Below are 21,878 nucleotides of genomic sequence, written 5' to 3' on the forward strand. Positions count from 1 at the left end.
TTTCCCCAGCCCACCTGCTCACCTGGCATTGTCATGGTCACCGAGGCTCACTTGTCCGTCTGGCCGAGGTCAGATATCGGCAGGTTTAGTTTCCTCCCTCAGCGACTCACAATTGGACGGCTGCCCCCGCTGCTCCTGTAACTCCGCCTATTCAGGGGTCATGAACTTGATGACATCATTACCCCAGGTGTCAGGGTTCAGGGAGGAGGGGACAATGACATCACAGAGGGAGCTGGTGGAGGTCGGGGTGCAGGCGGGGTCACCTCAAGGGTCAAGGTTAAACTTTAGGTCCCTCCAGAGCTCCCTAAAGGATTATGGGTCAGACACTAATCTGGGGTCTCCCCCTCGGTCCAACTCCATCATGGGCTACAACACTTATCTAGGTTCACAGTCCATCTTGGGGTCCCCTCCAGGGTCAAGGTTGAACCTGAGGTCAGCGCTAGGCTCCCACTCCAACCTGGTGTCGCCCTCTTCCAGTATGTTCCCTCTGGACATCCCCAGAGAGGGGTGGGAGGAGAAGTTAGAGTGGGAGGACAGCATCTCTGCCCCACTGGGGGAGATGGGGAGGAGGAGATCCTGTCTGAAGGTGGTGGTACAGGAGGAGGAGAGGAGTAGAAGTGGAGAATGGGATCACAGCAAGAGGAGGAGTAGTATGAAGCAGGTGCAGTGGGATGAAGACGGGATGACCTGGGATGTTTACGGAGCCTCTCTGGACCCCGAGGAACTCAGCTCGGCCATACAGGTATGTCTGTCGGTGTGGTCTGTGGAGGTGTGCGTGTTAACCCTGCGTAGCTCAGCGGCCATACAGGTGTTTGTTTGTGTTAAGTCTGTGGTGTGTATAGCTCGACTATTCAGGTGATGGTTTCTACATGTCAATCTACACTATATATACAAAAGTATATGGACACCACTTCAAATGAATGGATTTGGCTATTTCAGCCACACCATTACTGACATGAGCATAAAATTGAGCACACAGCCATATGCGATCTCCATAGACAAACATTGCCAGCAGAATGGCCTTACTGAAGAGCTCAGTGACTTTCAACATGGCACCTCCATAGGGTGTCACCTTTCCTACAAGTTAGTTTGTCAAATTTCTGCCCTGCTAGAACTGCACCGGTCATCTGTAAGTGCTGTTATTGTGAAGTGGAAACTTCTAGGAGCAACAACGCGAAGTGGTAGGCCACACAAGCTCACACATCGGGACAGCCGAGTGCTGAAGTGCGTAGCTCGTAAAAATCATCTGTCCTCGGTTGCAACACTCACTACCAAGTTCCAAACTGCCTCTGGAAGCAACGTCAGGACAAGAACTGTCCATCAGTAGCTTCATGAAATGGGTTTCCATGGCCAAGCTTAAGATCACCATGCACAATGTCAAGCGTCGGCTGGAGTGGTGAAAAGCTTGCCGTCGTTGGACTCAGTGAGCAATGTGAAAACACATTCTCTGAAGTGATGAATCACGCTTCACCATCTGGTAGTCCGAAGGACGAATCTGAGTTTGGCAGGTTCCAGGAGATTGCTATCTGCCCCCAATGCATAGTGCCAACAGTAAAGTTTGGTGGAGTCGGAATAATGGTCTGGGGCTTTTTTTCATGGTTTGGGCTTGGCCCAAAGGGTAATCTTAACGCTACAGTATTCTAGATGATTCTATGCTTCTAACTTTGTGGCAACAGTTTGGGGAAGGCCCTTTCCTGTTCAGCATGACAATGCCCCTGTGCACAAAGGTACATACAGAATTGGTTTGTCTAAATTGGTGTGGAAGAACTTAACTGGCCTGCACAGAGCCTGACCTCAACCCCATCGAACACCTTTGGGATGAATTGCCCGTCATCACTACTGCTCTTGTGGCTGAATGGAAGCAAGTCCCTGCAGCAATGTTCCAACATCTAGTGGAAAGCCTTCCCAGAAGAGTGGAGTCTGTTATTGCAGCAAAGAGAGGACCAACTCCGTATTAATGCCCATGATTTTGGAATGAGATATTCGACGACCAGGTGTCCACATACTTTTGGTAATGTAGTGTATTGTTCTATATTTATCTATATATTCATAATTTTTTATATGTTAACTGTTGTTTCTCTGACCTTATCTTATACTATCATACAGAAACACCTGCAGCTCAAGACCAGGACAGACAACACAAACACAGAAACCACTCCCAAAACCAAACCGAAGACTAAAAGCAAATCAAGGGTTAAGGTCATTTCTAAAACCAAGAACAAAACCCCTCTCATGGAAACCGCTACCTCGTCAACCCCTGTTATGACAACCAAGGGCAAGACCGCTTCCATGGAAACCGCTACCCTGTCAACCCCTGTCACTACCAAAAGAAAGACCACTGCCATGGCAACTTCCCCAATGGCATTATCGATTAATACCGTGGCGACTGCTGCCATTGAGACTGAGGCTGACACCAAAGGAGAGGGAGAGAGAGAGGGAGAAAAAGAGGGAGAAGGAGAACAGAGACAGAGAGAACCAGAGGGAGAGGTAGAGGTAGAGGAAGAAGGAAAGTTAGAGGGAGATAGCGAGGGAGGAGTAGATGGAAAGGGAAAGGGAAGAGGACAGAGGGAGGGAGGACTGAAGGGGGAAGAGACAGAGGAAAAGGGGACACCAGTGCTGTCTCGTAAGTCGTCATATCGTGCGAGTGGGCAGAGCAGGAAGAAGAGTGGAGGAGTGATGAAGTCACTGAAGCGATGTGTTCGCTCCTCAAACCCCAATGAATGACACTGGAAGAACACTGAGAAGGTGGACATGATAACATTATAAGACTAACCAATGACTGTATGGGACTAATACTGGAGGTTGGCGGGGTGCAGTCTAAAGTGCAAAAGAGGAATCTGAATAACACTAACACTGGACTCCCTACTGCTGTGTTGTAGTTTTTGACTACTTGATATAAAATTGATATGTTAGTATTCAAATATATCTGCCAGTAGGTGAAAAATATGTTGGGTTGGAAAGGATACTACTCCAGTTCAGGTTTGCAATAACATCTACAGTTGAAGTTGGAAGTTTACATACACCTTCGCCAAATACATTTAAACTCAGTTTTTCATCATTCCTGACATTTAATCCTAGTAACAATTCCCTGTCTTAGGTCAGTTAGGATCACCATTTTATTTTAAGAATGTGAAATGTCAGAATAATAGTAGAGAGAATGTTTTATTTCAGATTTGATTTCTTTCATCACATTCCCAGTGGGTAAGAAGTTGAAATACACTCAATTAGTATTTCGTAGCATTTCCTTTAAATTGTTTAACTTGGGTCAAACGTTTCGGGTAGCTTTCCACAAGCTTCCAAAATAAGTTGGGTGAATTTTGGCCCATTCCTCCTGACAGAGCTGGTGTAATTGAGTCAGGTTTTTGAAGGCCTCCTTGCTCACACACGCTTTTTCAGTTCTGCCCACAAATATTCTATAGGATTGAGGTCAGGGCTTTGTGATGGCCACTCCAATACCTTGACTTTGTTGTCCTGAAGCCATTTTGCCACAACGTTTGAAGACTGCTTGGGGTCATTGTCCATTTTGAAGACCTATTTGCAACCAAGCTTTAACTTCCTGAATGATGTCTTGAGATTATGGCCAAACAGTTGCTTTTTTTGTTGAATCAGACCAGAGGAAAAAGTACGAAAAGTACACTCTTTGTCCCCATGTGCTGTTGCGACCCGTAGTCTGCCTTTTTTATGGCAGTTTTGGAGCAGTGGCTTCTTCCTTGCTGAGCCTTTCAGGTTATGTCGATATAGGACTCGTTCTACTGTGGATATAGATACTTTTGTACCCGTTTCCTCCAGCATCTTCACAAGGGCCTTTGCTGTTGTTCTGGGATTGATTTTCACATTTTGCACCAAAGTATGTTCATCTCTAGGAGACAGAAACGCGTCTCCTTCCTGAGCAGTATGACGGCTGCGTGGTCCCATGGTGTTTATACTTGTGTACTATTGTTTGTACAGATTAATGTGGTACCTTCAGGCATTTGAACATTGCTCCCAAGGATGAACCAGACTTGTGGAGGTCTACAATTTGTTTTCTCAGGTCTTAGCTGATTTCTTTTGATTTTCCCATAATGTCAAGCAAAGAGGAACTGAGGTTGAAGGTAGGCCTTGAAACACATCCACAGGTACACCTCCACATCCAAATTAGCCTATCAGAAGCTTCTAAAGCCATGACATCATTTTCTAGAATTTTCCACTGTTTAAAGGCACAGCCAATTTAGTGTATGTAAACTTCTGACCCACTGGAATTGTGATACAGTGAATTATAAGTGAAATGACTTGTGTCATGCACAAAGTAGATGTCCTAGCCGACTTACCGAAACTATAGTTTGTTAACAAGAAATTTGTGGAGTGGTTGAAAAAGCGAGTTTTAATGACTCCAACCTGAGTGTATGTTAACTTCCGACTTCAACTGTAGGTCCAGGATCCCAGAAAAAACAGCCCTTAATGTCAATATGTGTTACTGCCTGCCTGCACTGCTTTACAGTAAGCATGGATATGTGAATGACTTATTGTAAATCATCTCCAATAGGAAAAAAATGTTATGTATTAAAATATCCTCAAAACATTCACTGATGTTACTTTCATATGCATTCTTTGTACTTTGCAGTATATACACATACATGTAGATAGGCACTCACTCGCTCACTCACTCACTCTCTCAAAAAAAAAACACACAGACACTCACATACACACACACAGATTTGTGTTTGTAAACTTGGTGAACCATGGTGGTGTGAGTAAGTCTGTATGCTCAGTTCATTCAGGCCCTGTGTACTGCTACTGTTCAGATGAGCAGGCACATTCCCTGTCATTCACCGTAGTAAAGGCCTGAAATCACACCTCACTAGCTGCTTCTACTGTTGTCATATCTCACTGTTAGCGAACAAACACGGTAGTTGTATTTGTTATGTAGAGAAACAAAGCTCTCTCTCTTGAATGCCCCCTGTATGGTGAAAATGGTACAGTCCTGGGCCTAGGTGCGAGCCATACTTATACTGTATAGGATCACTTCATCCATCCACAGCCCTAGGGAGGTTTGGATAAGTTATAGAGGTTAACTGGAGAAGATTTAGAGTTAGGTAGATGTTTAGATAAGTAGAAGTAAGCCTGATGATGGAAATTATTTACAGGTAATGGGGTGTAATAGTTTGTAGATATGAATGGGTAGTGACAAATTGTGTGCGTGTACAGGGGTTGGGTTTGGAGGGTACAGGTCACTGGGTCACGTGACACAGAATCAGGAGATGGGCTTATGGGGTGACGTGCGTCATGGGGTGAGTAGGGAGTAAAGTAGAGGGGCTGTTTTTTTCCTACATGTTTGTCCTATGTTTGCAGCCAAGGGAGTGTGTTGTGCCTGTGTGCATGTGTTCATGCATGCGCATGTATGAATGTGTGTGTGTGTGTGTGTGTGTGTGGGGGAATGTGGGTGTGTTGAAAGTGCTGATGGGCCCCCCAGAAGTCCCTATCCATTGCTGTAGAAGCCCCTGGCTGCAAGAGAACAATCCAGCACTGGGGCTTTGTCGTCATCTTTGTCCCTGGGGGAAATATGTGTGTGTGTGTGTGTGTGTATGTGTGTTCATACGTAGGTACATGCACACATATTAGTTTGTGAATGAGTGTGCGTGTATGTATATGCCTGAGTATGTGCAGGTGATTGGATGCCTGTATGTGAGCGTGTGTTTATGTGTTTGTTCAGTGCTATATAAATAGTGTGCTGTGTGCGCGAGGCAATGATTCTGCTGAAGATGGTTGATGTTCCAGGGTCTCCACTCCTATCTCTGCTGCTGCTGCTGTGTGTGTCGCCTCTGCCTGCCGCCACATACACCCTGACCCCTGGCAGACAGGCCCAGCACAAAGTCCTGCACCTGGGTGAGCCAGATACACACGCACACATCAGTGGAGGTTGGTGGGAGGAGCTTTAGGAGGACGGGCTCATTGTAATGGGTGGAATGGAATGAATGGAATAGAGTCAATCGGGGTTTCCATATGTTTGATGTGTTTGATATTGTTCCATGTATTCCATTCCAGCCATTACAATGAGCCCGTCCTCCTATAGCTCCTTCCACCAGCCTCCACTGATACACATGGGCACCAGCACACGAATACACACACTCATTTTAAAAGGAATAATCCACTCAATACCACAAATTCTTAGGATTTACATGGTCAAATTATGAAAACATGTTATAACGATATATGTTGTGAATTTTGCATTTCGTCGTCATAATAAGGTAGGAAGCAACATGTGAAAAGTCGACTTCAAAATCCACAATGCAATGCTCTCTCTATGGACAAGCTGGCTGGCTAGCTAGGTAGCTAGTTAGTTAGAAAACGTAGCTGCCTACACACACTAATACCAAAGTCAATATCAGCATGTTAAGTAGTTAGCTAGTTGTAGTTAGAATCTCACCATGTTGATCGCGTTTCTAGCTCACGACTTTGAGTCAATGTGGTTGCTATGGCAACGTGCAAGGAGCTTGCGGGTCTGTTAGCAGGGAGAAGAGTCAACCGCATTGTGGCACGATAGTTGAAGGAAGAAAGGCCTTTAATCTGACGGCGCACCGGTATATAATATACACTTTGTTATGATGATATAGACGGATGGATGTGTTCTAGACAAGTATGCCCATACCATCTATTGTCTGATTTGGCGATCTGGAGTGCAAGTATTTATTTCGAAAGGGTTATGATATGTGATAGTGTCTTATGCCCTATCTCCAGTGACAGAACTATATAGCTATTTCCTGATACCACAGATTGACCACTTAGAAATTAAATCATGGGGATATTGTTATTTTACCCCCTGATAGAACATAGGCTTTCACCAAATTGACAGGAGTTATATTTCTGCGTGTGGATACTCCCTTTAACAGCGACTACACCGCTTTCTCTCTCTCTCAATCTATTTGTTTCGCCACCCCTTTGCCTTTCCATCATATTTAAACTATCTGACATCAACCATTCCTACTTGGGCCAATAACTAAAATGAAGTTGAAAAAAATACATGTTTTATCATTCTAATTGTTCAGATCTGATCTTTGTAACTGACTGTGATGATTCTTAAACTGACTCACAGACTGTGGCGTGGCAGATCTAGGATCAGTATTCGTCTGACTGTACTGACAGTTCCTGTGTATTTTCTTTCCTATAGACTGGCCTAAGGACTGTGGCACGGCCCACTATAAACCTAACATGGTTGAACGGATCGTCTCTGGAAACGAGGCCAGACCTCACTCCTGGCCATGGCAGGTCTCCCTACAGGTAATCAATAAACCCATGAACATACTTATCTACTTGCTATCTTCAGGATGTCGAATTTTCACTTAGTCATGCATTGATGCCAATGGGGGGACTCAGTGAAAATTTGACTTAAAGGTCACAGCACAGTCAAAATCATGTTTTTCATCAAATGTTATTATATTTAGATTAAACCAGATCCAAGTAGGATGACCAAAGGATGAAAAATGTATGTTGCTTGTGCATTAATACAGTTTGATAATTGCTTGTGCATTAATACAGTTTGATAATAACGGTACTGGCCCCCTCCCCAAGTGTCAAACACTTGGATTCAGGAGAAGGACTCGGTAGAGTGCTCCAACTCGAGGTGTCATAAACAAGCACCCATCTCCCCAACGTAAAAAAATATTTTAACATGACCTTCCCCTTCTACTGTAAAAAAAAAATGCACACCCTCCCCCCCTCATAGAATGAACTAAAAATAATGTTTGCAACCACGAATAACTATAACTGTACCGACCCTGTGTTTATAAACGTGGATATCATCTTTGCCACTTTATGGCACAGTTGATGCCACGCAGGGCTATGGGCCAGAAGGTCGAGGGTTAGCTGACCACCACAAACGAGCTCACTCTCGCTGTCTGTTTCATTACACTACGATCAGAAATGGCTGCAGACAATGATCAGCTAGGGGGAAATCTTATTTTCAACATTTCGATTCAAGATTTAGAATTGAAAAAATATATGCAACACATTTTTTCCACCAACAGCTTTCTGTACCGACTTCGGGCGCTTCAACGTCATGGTTTATTGACTCCCTATCCAGTATCGAAGGCTTGGCTTGACAATCTCTGAATGTCATTCAACTTTTTGGTGTTTAACAGATGTGTCTTTCCATTCATTAAATGGCTGCTGCACAGTTTGGATGATGAAATTATATTTTGGACTAATGTGCGCAGCTAGCCTACAGGAGACTTTTGAAGTAGCCTAATCAGATTAAATCGTTGTGACTGGTTGCATTTATGCCATTCATAAAAGGTAATACATTTAAAAAGTTAAATTACTAATATTTAGGCAGAAGTGTTAAGTTCTAGGTGAACGAGGAATGCTGCATGGATCGTGGAGGAGGCATAGCGTGTTAAGCTTTCCTGAATAACTGGGCCTGCTTGGAACATATGTGGCCACATTATTATAGGACGACTTGGGAAAATGAAGATCTGCAGCAGACAGCGTATCTCAGTATGAGAAGTACAGCCAGGATGGCCTGCTACTGTGCCTTTCTAGACCTTATAAACTGTTGAGAGTAGACCCACAACTGATCCAAATGGAATGAAATGTTCAAATCACAGGGCTTTTGCACCGTTATGCAAATTACATTTTCACTGCAGTTTACAGCCTAGAGTAAAATGTTGTACTCACTTGAAAACAATAATGCAATTATTAATTGCATTGTGGTGTTATAGGCTAGTTTATGTAGACTAGCCTATAACGTCATAAAGAAGTGGGAATTACTAGTTTTGAAGTTGTAAATACCGGTTGGCTGCATTCAGGTGCTTTGAACTTGTTGAATAATGCAGATTGGCTCATGGCCAACAAGCTGCTTAAGCCATAAACTAAAAGTACAACTATCATGCTTGTAAACAAATTAGTGTTAACATTTTTTTTATTGATTGCCCTTGATAAATAATGTTTTTTTAGTTGCATTTAACTGCCGAAAATGCTGTTATCAAGCTCATTTCCTACTAAGGTGACGTCAGAGGTCATCATGTGGGAGGAGTCGGAGCTCAGGGTTGAAAGACGAGTTTTGTTGTAATATTTGTTTTCACTTTCACTTTTACTTACTTAGCTAGCAAATGCAGCAGCTAGTTTATCCTGCTCAAACACCCGGCTCAAACAGAGAGGGATGCTATGTTAGCTCTCTGGCTATCCAACACTGGAACTCTTCCAAGTCAAGGTAAGCTTTTGGTTGTATTAATTTTTTGCCAACAGGGCCTGCCGGTGTAAGTGCTAAACTGCTCACTGTACACTATACTGCATGATTGTAGTGGGTTTACTAATGCATTAGTTCTAGCTATGCTGACTATGACGTTAGTTAATATGGTGACAACGATATAGACTGTGTGTAACAGTTAGTGGTTATGGTATGAAGGTTTGACTTGGAAACCTTTTTAGTCTGGTCACAGACCTGTTGTGTTGTGCACTGAAGTCCACAAGCGAAGGGAAAAGGTGAGAGGAGAGTGTGTAGATGTGAAGTGATCATGCTGTTTGTATGTGGCTTCTATGAAAGTGAACTGTGCTTGAGGGTGATCAGGGGTGCATTCATTCCACCGATTCTGTTGAAAATTGTTTCTTAAACGAAAGCAAACAGAACGAAGCGGGGATAAACATACCTGAATCTGTCCAATAAAAACTATTGTTTGCAACTGTTGGACTAATGATTACACCCTAGATCCGCTAGATGCATTGAATGTGTCACGGTCGTTGTAAACATTCAATCATAGGCTATAGCAACCTTATGATGGGTATAGGGAAACATTTGAGTATCATGCGGTAGCCTAAACCTATCGATGTTACATTGAGCTGGGTAAATGGAATATAAATGACAACAATCGAATATGCTGTAATAGAAATAAGGCCATGCTCATTTGAAACGGCACCGACCGCCACTGGTATTCATACTCACACCATTCTGTTGTTGAGGTACGCATACACCATTCCAACACAGAAGAGCTGCATTTTATATACTTAATTACAATTTTTGGGGGGGGGGAAGGAAAACTATTTCACTCATATTGCAATTAAATGTAGTGCATATTTCATATAAATCTGAAAACACTGGACAGTTACTTTAAGTGGAAGGTCTTGCCTGTGGGTTGATGGCAAATGTGTGTGTTCTGTGTGTCTCAGGTTCGTCCCAGAGGCAGTAAGCGCTACATCCATGTCTGTGGAGGAACTCTCATCCACAAGAACTGGGTCCTCACTGCTGCTCACTGCTTCCAGAAGTAAGACTTGCCATTCCGTGAGTGGTAGCACACAACATTATTGGACTGAGCTAAAAATGAAACACTTGTCTCAAAAGGACCACGGTCTAACCCATTCACCATAACTCGGTTTAGACGAGAAAGAGACGATACATCTTGAGAAACCACCAAAAAGGACTAGTAGACTACCTGTGTGTAATGTGACGGACAGTTACATTCTGAACCCTGCGTGAACTGTTACCCACCATGCTGTGTGTCTCAGGGGTAAAGCCGAGGATGCTGGGAGTTGGAGGATTGTCCTGGGGAAGCACCAGCTGAAACGTTCCGAAACACCCGAGAAGACTATCCCGGTGAAGAGGATATATCGTCACGAGCACTTCCGTTACCCCACACACAGCGAGTTGGATTACGATATCGCCCTGGTCAAGGCTGCCACCGACATCGTGCCCACCAACCACATACGCTATGCATGCCTGCCGCGCAAACAGATCAGCCTGAAGCCAGGACAATACTGCTGGGTGACCGGCTGGGGAGACACTCGGGGTAAGGACGGATGATTAAGGGGGAGGAGGTTGGATGAAACTAGGGATGAGGACTGAAAGGAGAGGGGGAGAAAGGTGCGGTTGGCTGGGTAGAAACTCAGGTTAAGGAGGGGTGAAAGGGGGAGGAGAGGAGGCTGGGGAGGCACACAGGGTAAGGAGGGGGAGGCTGAATGGAGACACTGGGAGAATCTCATTGCATACTCGTATCCTCTCGCCTCCTTTTTAAAACCCATTGGAGGAGACGATCAGAGGGGAGGGACCTCTGGCTTTCTCATCCAATGGGTTTTGAAAAAAAGGTGCGGAGTGAGGACGCGAGGAGTATGCAATTGAGATTCTCCCTATGACCACTTATGTTAGAACTAAGATTGTAGACAAAAGAGCATTGACAAGGGCTGCGTTCAATAGGCATGAAACAAGTATGTTGCCTAAAGGTAATCCTGTGGTGTGTCCCTGTCTGTGTATCAGGTGGGAAGGAGAACGTGTCTCTGGCTGAGGCTCTGAACCAGGCCCGTTTGCCCATCATCGACATGAAGACCTGCCGTCAGAAGAAGTTCTGGGGAGACCGCGTCAGGGACTCCATGATCTGTGCCGGCTTCAGAGACACAGAAGGACCACCTGCTGCCTGCCAGGTAGAGAAAGGGAGGGTAGGGAAGGAGGGGACTGAGGAAGGGTGGGACAGAGGGAGGAGTGGGAAAGGGAGGAGGAAGAATTACATACTTGTACCGAGTACGCCGATTGGCTAATGGCAAACAACCTGCGTCAACTATAAATTAGAAGTACAGCTATCATACTCGTCAAACAAATTATAGTGTTAAAAAACATTAATAGATTGTTTAAAAATAATAATGGTTTGTTGCATTTAACTGCTGAAAATGCTGTTATCGAGGTAATTTCCTTAACTGCAGAGTTCAGCATGTGGGAGAAGTCAGAGCTCAGAGATCATAGATGATTTTCCCACTATAACTGACCAATTGGAGGGGTGTTTAAATACATTTTTCCCAGTTGCATGCTGGTATTTACACATTTACGAGATGTTATAAACGCAGCATTAGTATTAACATAGGAATGTGATCTAACAATGTTTTATCCCCCCTCTCCTCTTAGGGTGACTCGGGCGGTCCTCTGCTGTGCCAGTTGGGGCGTGACAGGTGGGAGGTGCACGGTGTGGTGAGCTTTGGCCCCATTGGCTGCACCGTGGAGAACAAGCCCAGCGTGTTCACCCGCACCGCCAATTACATCCCTTGGATCGAGGCTACGCGCATCAGAGACATCTTCATGCACTAGACTAGACCACACACAACCTGACAACCCCTCCACACCCCAAAACTATAGCATTTATTTTTTGTGCGAGATACCATATTGCCTCAGGCCACACACCCCTCTCCTGTGTCCATAACCTGTGAGTCACTACAGTGACATCAGACAACATTTGAATGAAGACATTTTACAATCAACATTGTACTGATCATCAGCATTTCATTAAATCAAGCCACCTGTCACGATGCTGTAATCTGTGTTAAATCCTGTGTTATTCAGGCTTTGTGTCTCTGAAAGTACTCGAGTCACCATCCACTTAATGTGTATGTTATGGACAATTTGTTTCAGAATCACACTCAAGTCAACAATTCAATGCTTTATGTCTATAACCTATGGATTTTGTCTGGAGCATTTTGTCCTTCAATATTACATTCAGAATCATGTTATCCCATTTCATTGGTGCATGCAAAGGAACATACAGTATCTGCAATTTGTATGGCATGTATGACACCTTGACCTCCACCACATCCCCAACGAATGTTCCACTTCCTGGTTGTACTCTTTCCTGACTATAACTCCCATCATGCAGTCTGTCAGACAATAAAGTTGGCAGAAAAAGCAGAACATTGTGAACCTCTTCTTTCAAATATACTGTAGAACACTTAGTTTAGCTTACTGACTGATACCAATAGTGTAGCGGGCACACAATCTGGGTTCAAACCCAGTCAGTCAGTCAGTCACAATAGCATATCCCACCCCTAACCCCATCTACAGGCTTTCACAACACAAGCAGCATGAGCACAACTGACCAAGATCCAAGGCAGCATATTATCATTTTGAATGTTTGTTGTATTGTTCTTACAGTGGGCTTAACAGGCAAGGACACAAATAGATAATACAGACACTTCCAGTACTGTTTGGAAGTAACTTTTAGAAAGGCAAGCATCGACTCCAACTCTTAACAGGAAAATAGTACCCACTATGAATAAATACATTACAACAGTTTTGATTGTAAGGCCTAGGTAAGGGTGTGTGCTGGGATGAATGTCTCTTTGCTCTTCAGCTTCATGAGAAGTCTTGTTCTGTATCTGAAGGACTACAACCCACAGTCACATAAAAGCAAAGGACTACAATCATGGCTTCCAGAAGCTCTCTGGTTGTGTCTTAGACCAGTGTTGCAGAGGTGGTTCAATGAACCATGCTTAGATGAGTAACCTTGCGTTCGCTCCCTGTACTAAACCATTTGGCTTTACCTCAGGGGACTAACACAGTCGTGAGTCAAGTGGGCAACCTCGTAAAATAACCAGTCAGTAACACCAGCCGAGATGTTCAGATAACTTCAAGGAGGGGAAGGGTGGATGTATCACTGACCAGACATGACTGGATAGCTGTTAACCGATTTCCACTGAATTGTTTTCATCACTCCAGTCATGTCAGATGAGTGATCACTTCACAGGGAGGGAGGAGGCATGTAAAAATGATTACAACAGGGCCCCAGTATCCATTTACTTAGCATATACTCTTAACATGGACATACTATTTACATGACTCTTTCCCTCTTCCAGGCTACTAGACGTAGCATTCAATAATATAACATAAGATACATTTCTAAAAACAGTTCCCAATACAATAACACATAAACCCCTTGGAAATAGCGTGAGGCCTTTTCAGATCTGTGTGTGTGAGAAGGGAGGTAACCCAGAAGGACAGGGCTGGGGGGGGCAGCAAGGGCAGTTGTTTGGGGAGGGGTGTTTCTTGGAGGTCATTTAGTCCATGGTTTAATGACATCTCAGTCATGCCTCCAATATCCCAGAACCCTCTCAAGTCAGGAAGTGAACAAGGGAAGGGGCTGGCGATATTTGTGGGAGGGTTTGAGTATTGGTAACCTATTCCCTGAGACTCTGGCCAAAAGTAGTACACCAAGTAGGGAATAGGGTGGAATTTTGGATGAAACGCAATAGATAGGGATGTGTTCAGTAGAGATTTGAAGAAGAGGAGCCGCCTCTGATATGGTCCCAGTTACTGTAGAGAGCGTAGGCACCAGACATGGCCAACCCCACCAGACCACCACGAGCCACTCCCTTCAGCCCTCCTGAAACAAACACAAGTTTTGAATGAGACAGATGGGGTTTTTAGGGCACTACATGTTGAACTCTTGCCCCACACGAGACACAACCATAGACTAACCACAGACAGGCTACACACCTGTGGATTTGAACAGCATGCCTGTGAGAGTCCCAGCAGCCAAAGTGTTGATGTCATCCTCTGCTCCTCTAGCCTTCTCTATGGCCACGCCAAATATACTGTACAATAAGGCTGTAAACACACATGCACACCCCATGGTTAATATAGACATACTAGGGACAAAACACCTGGTCCATGGGTTAGCCAGGGTGAAGAAGGAGGAAGAAGGGAAGAAGTGCTCACCAACAGAGCCCAGAGTGTTGGCCCAGGATGCACCTTGTCGGGTCACCATGTTGAGAATCCTGAGGGCAAGGTCAGAGGTCAGATAAGTGAAAACAGTATATAGAGCACCTTACCACAGAACCCTCAAATGCAACTCTGGCCCTTGAAGCCAGTTCCACTGTTTTTTCATTGGTCCTCTCTAATCAGGGACCTGGGACACCAGGTGGGTGCAATTAATTATCAGATAAAAAAGAAAAACAGCAGGCTCCGGACCTCATTGGGTAGAGTTGAATACCCCTGCCATAAAACATTTATATTAGCATGAATAAAAACCTGTCTCCAACGTGATAACACTAAAGCCAGACTACTAGAGGAACACAGTGGTGCTTACTGGACGTTACGCGGTTTAGTCCAGCCCATTTCTCTGGTCTCCTTCAACCCCATCCTCAGACCATTCACTGTCCCAAACGCAGCTCCTAGAATTGGAGGGGGCGAGAGAGGAAGAGACTCAGATACAGAACCAGCAGGCATCATAACTTAATATGGGAGAAGGGGAGTTATGTGGATAGAGAGAAGAGTTGAGACAGAGAAACTGAGAGAGGGAGGGAATGTCTCACCTGTGATGCAGCTGCCCCCGATGGTGAAGAAGGCCAGTTCAAACCTCCCTCTAGTTTTACCAGCCCCTGTTGGCAGGATGAACTCATCTGTGTCCTGGAAAACACACACACACACACAGGTTAACATCTATTATCTTAGTCGACTTGATAGTGGGAATGTCACAAATCAATTCCAAATATCCATTCATTGAGTGAGGTCAACTTCTACTAACTAGCTAGGTAGCAAGCTAGCATCTCTTACCTGTACGAGGTAGCGGGGGTCAACATTAAGATAAGGCGACAGGGGGCTCATTCCAGTCACTATGTAGAAAATACAGTAACCTCAGTTGATGTCAACGACGGCCAGTGTTGGCCTTGTCTAGCTAACGTTAGTTAGTATGCTAGCTACCACCAACGTAGCAACATCATTTGGCAGGGGCACTTACATGGGACACCGGCGAGCTCTGTGTTGGAGTATTCGCTGCCTCCAAAGAGACTCCCGAGGCCGCCTTTCCCTCCCGACCCAGGGGCGTTATTGTCCATGTATGGTGACGATTTGGAGACTCACCCTGCGAACGCTTCGGGCTGGAGATGCTGGTTGGGTTAGCTAGCTAACTAGCTAACATTAGCCTAGCTGACCAAACGTGATGATGCAAGCCAAAAGCAATAACGTTGGCGATATTTCCTAGTATCTAAAACGCAGTAATATGTTCACGTTTCAATAGTGTTGTACGCTGTCTTACTGTAGGTAGTTAGATATTGAAATTATCAGCTTTTTGTATATTATAGTTGGGTTAGCCTTTTCATCGTGCTTCTCTGACCTCCACGATCTACCGTAAAGCGACCACTGACAGGCGATTACGTAAGCAGACCTGAAAGTTAAGCAACGTTAAACACATCTTTGGCACTGCGTTGAATGGAATTACTCAACGTAAAACGGGTGACATTGAGCTATGGTTGCATTTGATACGGGGCTATAAGCAAAATATCAAAATACATTTGCGAGTGTGACAATTCACGATATCAAAGGGTCACTTAAAGTAACGATACATTGCACTAGATGGCAGCAAAGTAACATTAAAGCGCTCAACGCCAGTTCATCTGTTATCAAAAGACCAGACCAAAATAGTATAACGACCCAGCTAACAACAACAGTTCTTACAACTTTAGAGAACGTTCCCCTGAGAGTCTCATTAGGGAGTGAACGTTATTTATAATAAGGGTTACATGGAGAAAATCGGACCTGTTTGAACAAAATATATTTTACCTAAATCCTCCCTGAACGATTGAAAAGAAAAAAACAAGTGACCCTTCACTATACAAAAATAATAATTGAAACAAAGTGGATAGCAGAGAACATATCTAGCGTTTACACTCACTTCTTGGACAGACCAGAGCTTTAGAAACTGTTCTTCGGTCCTGTCAATATGACATTAATTTTGATAGAGCACAGGGCTGCGGAGCAGCTTGTGGGTTCGCAGACCACCGTGGACAAGAGGTGGAAATATCTCCTTTATAACCATTGCATGAAGCTATCATCGTATTTGCAGAACAGCATACATTTTTTAAATACCACACAAATGACCAAATTTACAGGCTATGAATGGACAGAGAGATAGGCCTATGTGCTTATCTTATCATATTTGTCCAATGCCAAATCAGTGTCTTGTTTGCAAGGAAACTGTCCCTGTTTCCAAATAATTAAATCTGAGACATCATTAGGAATCTGCTGATGGTACTTTCAAAAGTTAGGCCTACATTTCCACCCCAGACAGAGTAGGCCTACCGATGCAGAAAAATGTAAGCTTTAACGCTGAGAACTCTTCATCCGTGGCTTAACCCGGTGAGAAAAGGTCACAAGTGTTTCCCTGAAAGCTGTCTGGGTTTAAACATCTTCTATTGTACAGAAAGTGAATAGCTTAGTCGATGGATAGTGACAGTATTAGATTACTTTCCAAGCCAATTCTGCCTCTGAATGTCAAAGAAACTAAACAAGGATATCTTAATAAATGGTAGGCATATGACATACCCTCTTACTGTATCTGCGTAATAGTGTGCAACTGCAGCACATCATTTGGGGCAATCCTACAAGTGGGCGTTCCTGCAGCCCCCTCGAGCATCACATTGGTTCCTTCATCATCCTCATGTTTGTGTGACACTTTTGAATGTAGGTTAAAGGGGAAATAAAAGTATTATCTGAGTTAAGCAGTGCCCTTTGCTCCGCGCCGAACACGTACCCTCACATTCATTTACAAAACTGTGGGAAAACAGTGCCCGACCTTCAGGGGCAAAGGACACTGTCTACCGGTCGGTCGCTAGTACATCAGGTGGGAGGCGGGAGCGACACCGTGTGCTTACTAACTAGCTAGTTAGCGACACTGTGTGCCAGCTTGCTAGTTAGAACTCCAACACCAAAACATGCTAAATGGATTCTCTCAGGAGATTTTTGCTAACATACAGTCGAGAAAATGTTCCCCTAACTAACGGAAACTGGACACTCAAACATCAGCAGAACATTACTGGTAACATTGCAAAAACATTCTCTCTCCCTGGAATTGTTAGCTGGGTAACCCCTTTCATCTTCCCTTTCATTCTCCTTTCATCTGTGACCAGGCTGTTGAGACCACCAGTACTCTCTTTGATTAGACTTTAGTGTGTGTGAGATGTCAGGTCTTGGTTTACTCCTTCTCTGTTTTGTTTTGACGAGACAACACACACATGCAGTCTTCTGTCTTGCTGCCCTATATACATAGGCATGGAATCATTGGCCACTTTAATAATGGAACACTAGTCACTCTAATAATGTTTACATACTGCTTTACTCATCTCATATGTATATACTGTATTCTATTCTATTCTACTGTATTTAGTCAATGACAATGCAACATTGCTCGTCCTAATATTGATATATTTCTTAATTTCATTCTTTTACTTTTAGATTTGTGTATTGTTGTTAATTGTTAGATATTACTGCGCTGTTGGAGCTGGGAACACAAGCATTTCGCTACACCCGCAATAACATCTGTTAAATATGTGTATTTTACCAATAAAATGTGATTTGATTTGTATATTTAACCTTGTGGGGACAAACAAGTCAGTCCCATTCAAATTCCTTTTTTACCTAACCCTAACCTTAACCCTAAACTTAACCCGAAAACCTAACCCTAAACTTAAGCCTAAACCTTACCCTAGCTCTTAACCCTAAAACTAACCCTAGCTCCTAGCTCCTAACCCGAACCCTAAACCAAATTTGAATCCTAACACAATTCTAACCTTAATCCTGATCCCCCTAGAAATAGCATTTGACCTTGTGGGGACTAACAAAATGTCCCCAGTTGGTCAAATTTTTGTTTGTTTACTATTCTAGTTAAACACATACACAAATGTGTATGTAGGCCTAGACAGTACAGCCATCTGTCACAGGTCAGAGGAATTATGAATGAATTTATTGTGGTGAAAAACTCTACACAAATAACAAAAGTTATTTAGATGCAGTCACTGTAGCAGCCTTGTGGTCTGGGGCAGCCTTGTGTTATTGTGTATTCATCCGAGTCCAAGTGGACAAGTGGAACGATGAAGATTGTCATTGTTGCTGTGTGTGTGTGTGTGTGTGTGTGTGTGTGTGTGTGTGTGTGTGTGTGTGTGTATTCAAGCTGCCTGGCACAGTCTGTGAGTAACTGTTGTCTCTGTATGGGAGCCCGGTGGACCCACTGGTCTCCTACAATACACTATTCAGTCTCACGCACACATATGCACACACCCACACACATATGAGCATGCACACACACACACAGACATGGTCCGGCCAAGAGGCTTGTTTATCCCTCAACCAATCACCAGGAGGGAGGAGGGTGCACAACATCAAAAAATGCTGTATGTGAGAATAATAGCTTCATCTTTATCTTCTTCTCTCTCTCGCCCTCTCCCACATGCAAACTTGTTGCTCGATCCCCCTCCCTCTCTTTCCAACTTTGTTATCATTCCTTCCTCTCTCATTTCTCTAAGCTGAACTAAAGCTGAACTAAACCAGTACAGAAAGGAGCCTCTACAGGACCCTGGTGTGTGTGCTTGTAGTCGCGGCAACAAGAAAATAAGGTTTTGTCTCCTTTAACCCCTTAGTGTCGATTGATGCCGGTGAGTGAATCTAAGTAACATAATAAAAAAATCACCATCAAAATTTGTCAGTTTAAGCTAGAGATGTCTCGTTTTTTGCATTGGAGTCGTCTCAATCCAACGCATCCGCCTATGTCGCACTTCCGCATCAGTGAAAGGTGGCAGAGCTAGAGATGTGTTTGTCAGTCCATGAGAATATTGACCACTCTATGGAAAGGGGAGACTCTCACAAACACGATGGTCATCTCCATTTTGCTCTACGACCCCCACAAGTGTTAGGGAACTTGTCTGAAATCGGTTCCGTTGATGTGCCAACTTCTGTTTGTAGCGTCCTAACTGTTTGGGCTACAAACTTAATGTGACCTCACTGTGGAAAGGGGAGATTCTCATGAACATGATGGTGTTCTCCATTGTGCTCTACAACCCCACAAGTGTCATGGGACTCATCTGAATGTAACCAGTACTGGTAAAAAAAAAAAATGGAAGTATGAAATTAGTTCAGCCTACCCAAAAAAAGCACGTAGCGTGTCAAAAACGTATGTCCTTTGTTGCAACACTCACTACCTAGTTCCAAACTGCCTCTGGAAGCAATGTCAGCACAAGAACTGATCGTGGGGAGCTTCATGAAATGGGGTTCATGGACGAACAGCTGCACACAATGCTAAGATCACCATACGCAATTCCATACTGGAGTGGTGTAAAGCTCGCTGCCATTGAACAGTAGAAACCTGTTCTCTGGAGTGATGAATCATGTTTCACCATCTGGCAGTCCAATGGACGAATCTGGGTTTGGCGGATGCCAAGAGAATGCTACCTTCCCCAATGCATTGTGCCAATTGTAAAGTTTGGTGGAGGAGTAATAATGGTCTGGGGCTATTTTTCATGGTTCAGGCTAGGCCCCTTAGTTCCAGTGAAGGGAATTCTTAACGCTACAGCATACAATGACATTCTAGATGATTCTATGCTTCCAACTTTGTTGCAACAGTTTGGGGAAGGCCCTTTCCTGTTTCAGCATGACAATGCCCCTGTGCACAAACCAAGGTTCATACAGAAATGGTTTGTCTAAATTGGTGTGGAAGAACTTGACTGGCCTACACAGAGCCCTGACCTCAACCCCATCGAACACCTTTGGGATGAATTGGAACGCAGACTGCGAGCCAGCCCTAATAGGCCAACATCAGTGCCCAACCTCACTAATGCTCTTGTGGCTGATTGGAAGCAAGTCCCCACAGCAATGTTTCAGCATCTAGTGGAAAGCCTTCCAAGAAGAGTGGAGGCTGTTATAGCAGCGAAAGGGGACCAACTCCATATCAATGGCCATGATTTTGGAATAAGATGTTTAACGAGCAGGTGTCCAAATACTTTTGGACAAGTAGTGTACATATACAAATATTTCCTGAGCTTTCTTATTTCTCCTAGATAAAGGACAAACACTTCAAAACCTTGTTTCTTATGATTTATTTTGTGACTGTCTTTTTTGCAATTTTTTGGAATGTGTTATTCAATACTAGCCCCCCCATGGGCTAGTATTGGCTCTAGGCTAGATTATACAGAGAGGAGAGTAGTTTACCAGATGGTGTGGCGATGGTCTGAGAGATCCTGGGATAAATGTCATAAAACTACAAACAAAACAGGATCGGTAGAAATCAAGAGCGCACACACAGACAGAGTTTTAGATGTTTCTGACAGGTGCCTCTGCCTCAACCCCCAAATGGGAGAATGACCCAGTAGGAAAAGGGGATAGGGAGAAAGACAAACTCTTTTTCCTCTTCCTTGGCCTTTTTTCTTTTCCCTCTTTCTTTCACTCATTCTCAATCTCTCTCATTTGGCCCACACTCCATCCATAGGAATGTAACCCTCTAGTCCATTGGGTTGCCAGATCAGGCTCCCAGTAGTTCAGTGAGTTGCCAGATCACGCTATTTCTCTTCCTACAGCTGCAGGGTCAGTATCCAGAGCAAAGGCTCCAGGTCCAGAGCCAAGCCTGGGGCTCAATTAGCTCTCTACCCCCTGAGGGGGAGCAGGAAGGGTGAGGAGAGGGCAGATAGTGAACAACTCACTGACAGCCCTCAGTCAAAGCAGTATTTTTTAAGTCTATATATGGTATTTGTGCTTGGGTGTAGCTCTGTCAGTGCAGTCTTGTGTGTGTATATATATATATATTGTATATAGCAAGAGAGAGAAAGACAGAGAGTGTACAGCAGTTAAAATATGACACATTCCTGTAGTTAACCGTTGAATGAGAGAGATAATGTAGGTTCGGGAGAGCCACAGTGCTCCAGTATAATTCGCTCAGCAGATGTGTGTGCATATTTTTGTGTGTGGGTAGGTATGAGTGAGTGTGTAAGGGTAGGATGCACAATTGATTTGCTTCAGAACGTTGGAGTTGGAGAGAGACAGAGAGGAGGGGGACCAAGTGTATGTCTAGTGTATTGTATTTCTAAAGAATTTAAGTGCATTCCAAAAGGTATCTGCAGTGTTTAAGATTAGTATGCAGAAAGGAAGCTCACTGGAAACTTTAGAAGCTTCAGAGAAACAGCGACAAAGTTTGTTAGTTTTTTTTTTTACAACTACCAGTTTAATCATGTTTTTGTTTCTCAGTACAAAGAGTTATTGTTGTAGTTTTTTTTACCAGTTTTTAAAAAGTTAAACATCAACAACACACTTTTTTAATTCTCAGATTCACACAGTTTATGTTTTAAAGAAACCAAGGCAGAGGCAGATATGAGTAGAGAGGTTAACGGTACAGGACTGG

General features: G+C 43.9%; 2 protein-coding genes across 4 annotated transcripts; one reads left to right on the top strand and one right to left on the bottom strand.

Moving 5' to 3' along the window:
- The first annotated feature begins 5,626 nt into the window (after positions 1–5,626).
- On the top strand, positions 5,627–13,579 carry LOC109869991 (chymotrypsin-like elastase family member 2A). Of its 3 annotated transcripts, XR_004205451.1 has the most exons (7): positions 5,627–5,862; positions 7,145–7,254; positions 9,077–9,184; positions 10,138–10,232; positions 10,474–10,754; positions 11,219–11,382; positions 11,858–13,579. XR_004205451.1 is itself a non-coding variant. In XM_020460308.2 (6 exons), the coding sequence occupies exons 1-6, from the start codon at positions 5,724–5,726 to the stop codon at positions 12,035–12,037; spliced, it is 969 nt and encodes a 322-aa protein (XP_020315897.1). In that variant the 5' UTR covers positions 5,709–5,723; the 3' UTR covers positions 12,038–13,579. The 3 variants fall into 3 exon arrangements, 2 of the variants coding, with proteins under 2 accessions (XP_020315897.1, XP_031660774.1); XM_020460308.2 differs by lacking the exon at positions 9,077–9,184 and having other exon boundaries at positions 5,709–5,862; XM_031804914.1 differs by lacking the exons at positions 5,627–5,862; positions 9,077–9,184 and adding an exon at positions 6,286–6,557.
- LOC109870145 (mitochondrial import inner membrane translocase subunit Tim23-like) lies at positions 12,068–17,051 on the bottom strand. Its single transcript, XM_020460509.2, has 7 exons — positions 15,459–17,051; positions 15,275–15,333; positions 15,034–15,127; positions 14,808–14,892; positions 14,438–14,496; positions 14,216–14,326; positions 12,068–14,102 (listed from the first exon to the last, which is right to left on the bottom strand). Exons 1-7 carry the CDS (start codon positions 15,553–15,555, stop codon positions 13,984–13,986), a joined length of 624 nt encoding a protein of 207 aa, XP_020316098.1. The 5' UTR covers positions 15,556–17,051; the 3' UTR covers positions 12,068–13,983.
- Between the last annotated feature and the right edge of the window lie 4,827 nt (positions 17,052–21,878).

The sequence above is a fragment of the Oncorhynchus kisutch genome, linkage group LG25, assembly GCF_002021735.2.
Source record: "Oncorhynchus kisutch isolate 150728-3 linkage group LG25, Okis_V2, whole genome shotgun sequence".
Taxonomy (NCBI): domain Eukaryota; kingdom Metazoa; phylum Chordata; class Actinopteri; order Salmoniformes; family Salmonidae; genus Oncorhynchus; species Oncorhynchus kisutch.

Excerpts from the sequence above, each read along its gene's own strand:
- LOC109869991 (XM_020460308.2), top strand. The coding sequence starts at position 5,724 with ATGATTCTGCTGAAGATGGTTGATGTTCCAGGGTCTCCACTCCTATCT. Across the intron at positions 5,863-7,144 it reads GCACAAAGTCCTGCACCTGG|ACTGGCCTAAGGACTGTGGC; the intron begins GTGAGCCAGATA and ends TCTTTCCTATAG. Across the intron at positions 11,383-11,857 it reads GACCACCTGCTGCCTGCCAG|GGTGACTCGGGCGGTCCTCT; the intron begins GTAGAGAAAGGG and ends CTCTCCTCTTAG.
- LOC109870145 (XM_020460509.2), bottom strand. The coding sequence starts at position 15,555 with ATGGACAATAACGCCCCTGGGTCGGGAGGGAAAGGCGGCCTCGGGAGT. Across the intron at positions 14,327-14,437 it reads CAACACTCTGGGCTCTGTTG|CCTTATTGTACAGTATATTT; the intron begins GTGAGCACTTCT and ends GTGTGTTTACAG. Across the intron at positions 14,103-14,215 it reads CATGCTGTTCAAATCCACAG|GAGGGCTGAAGGGAGTGGCT; the intron begins GTGTGTAGCCTG and ends TGTTTGTTTCAG.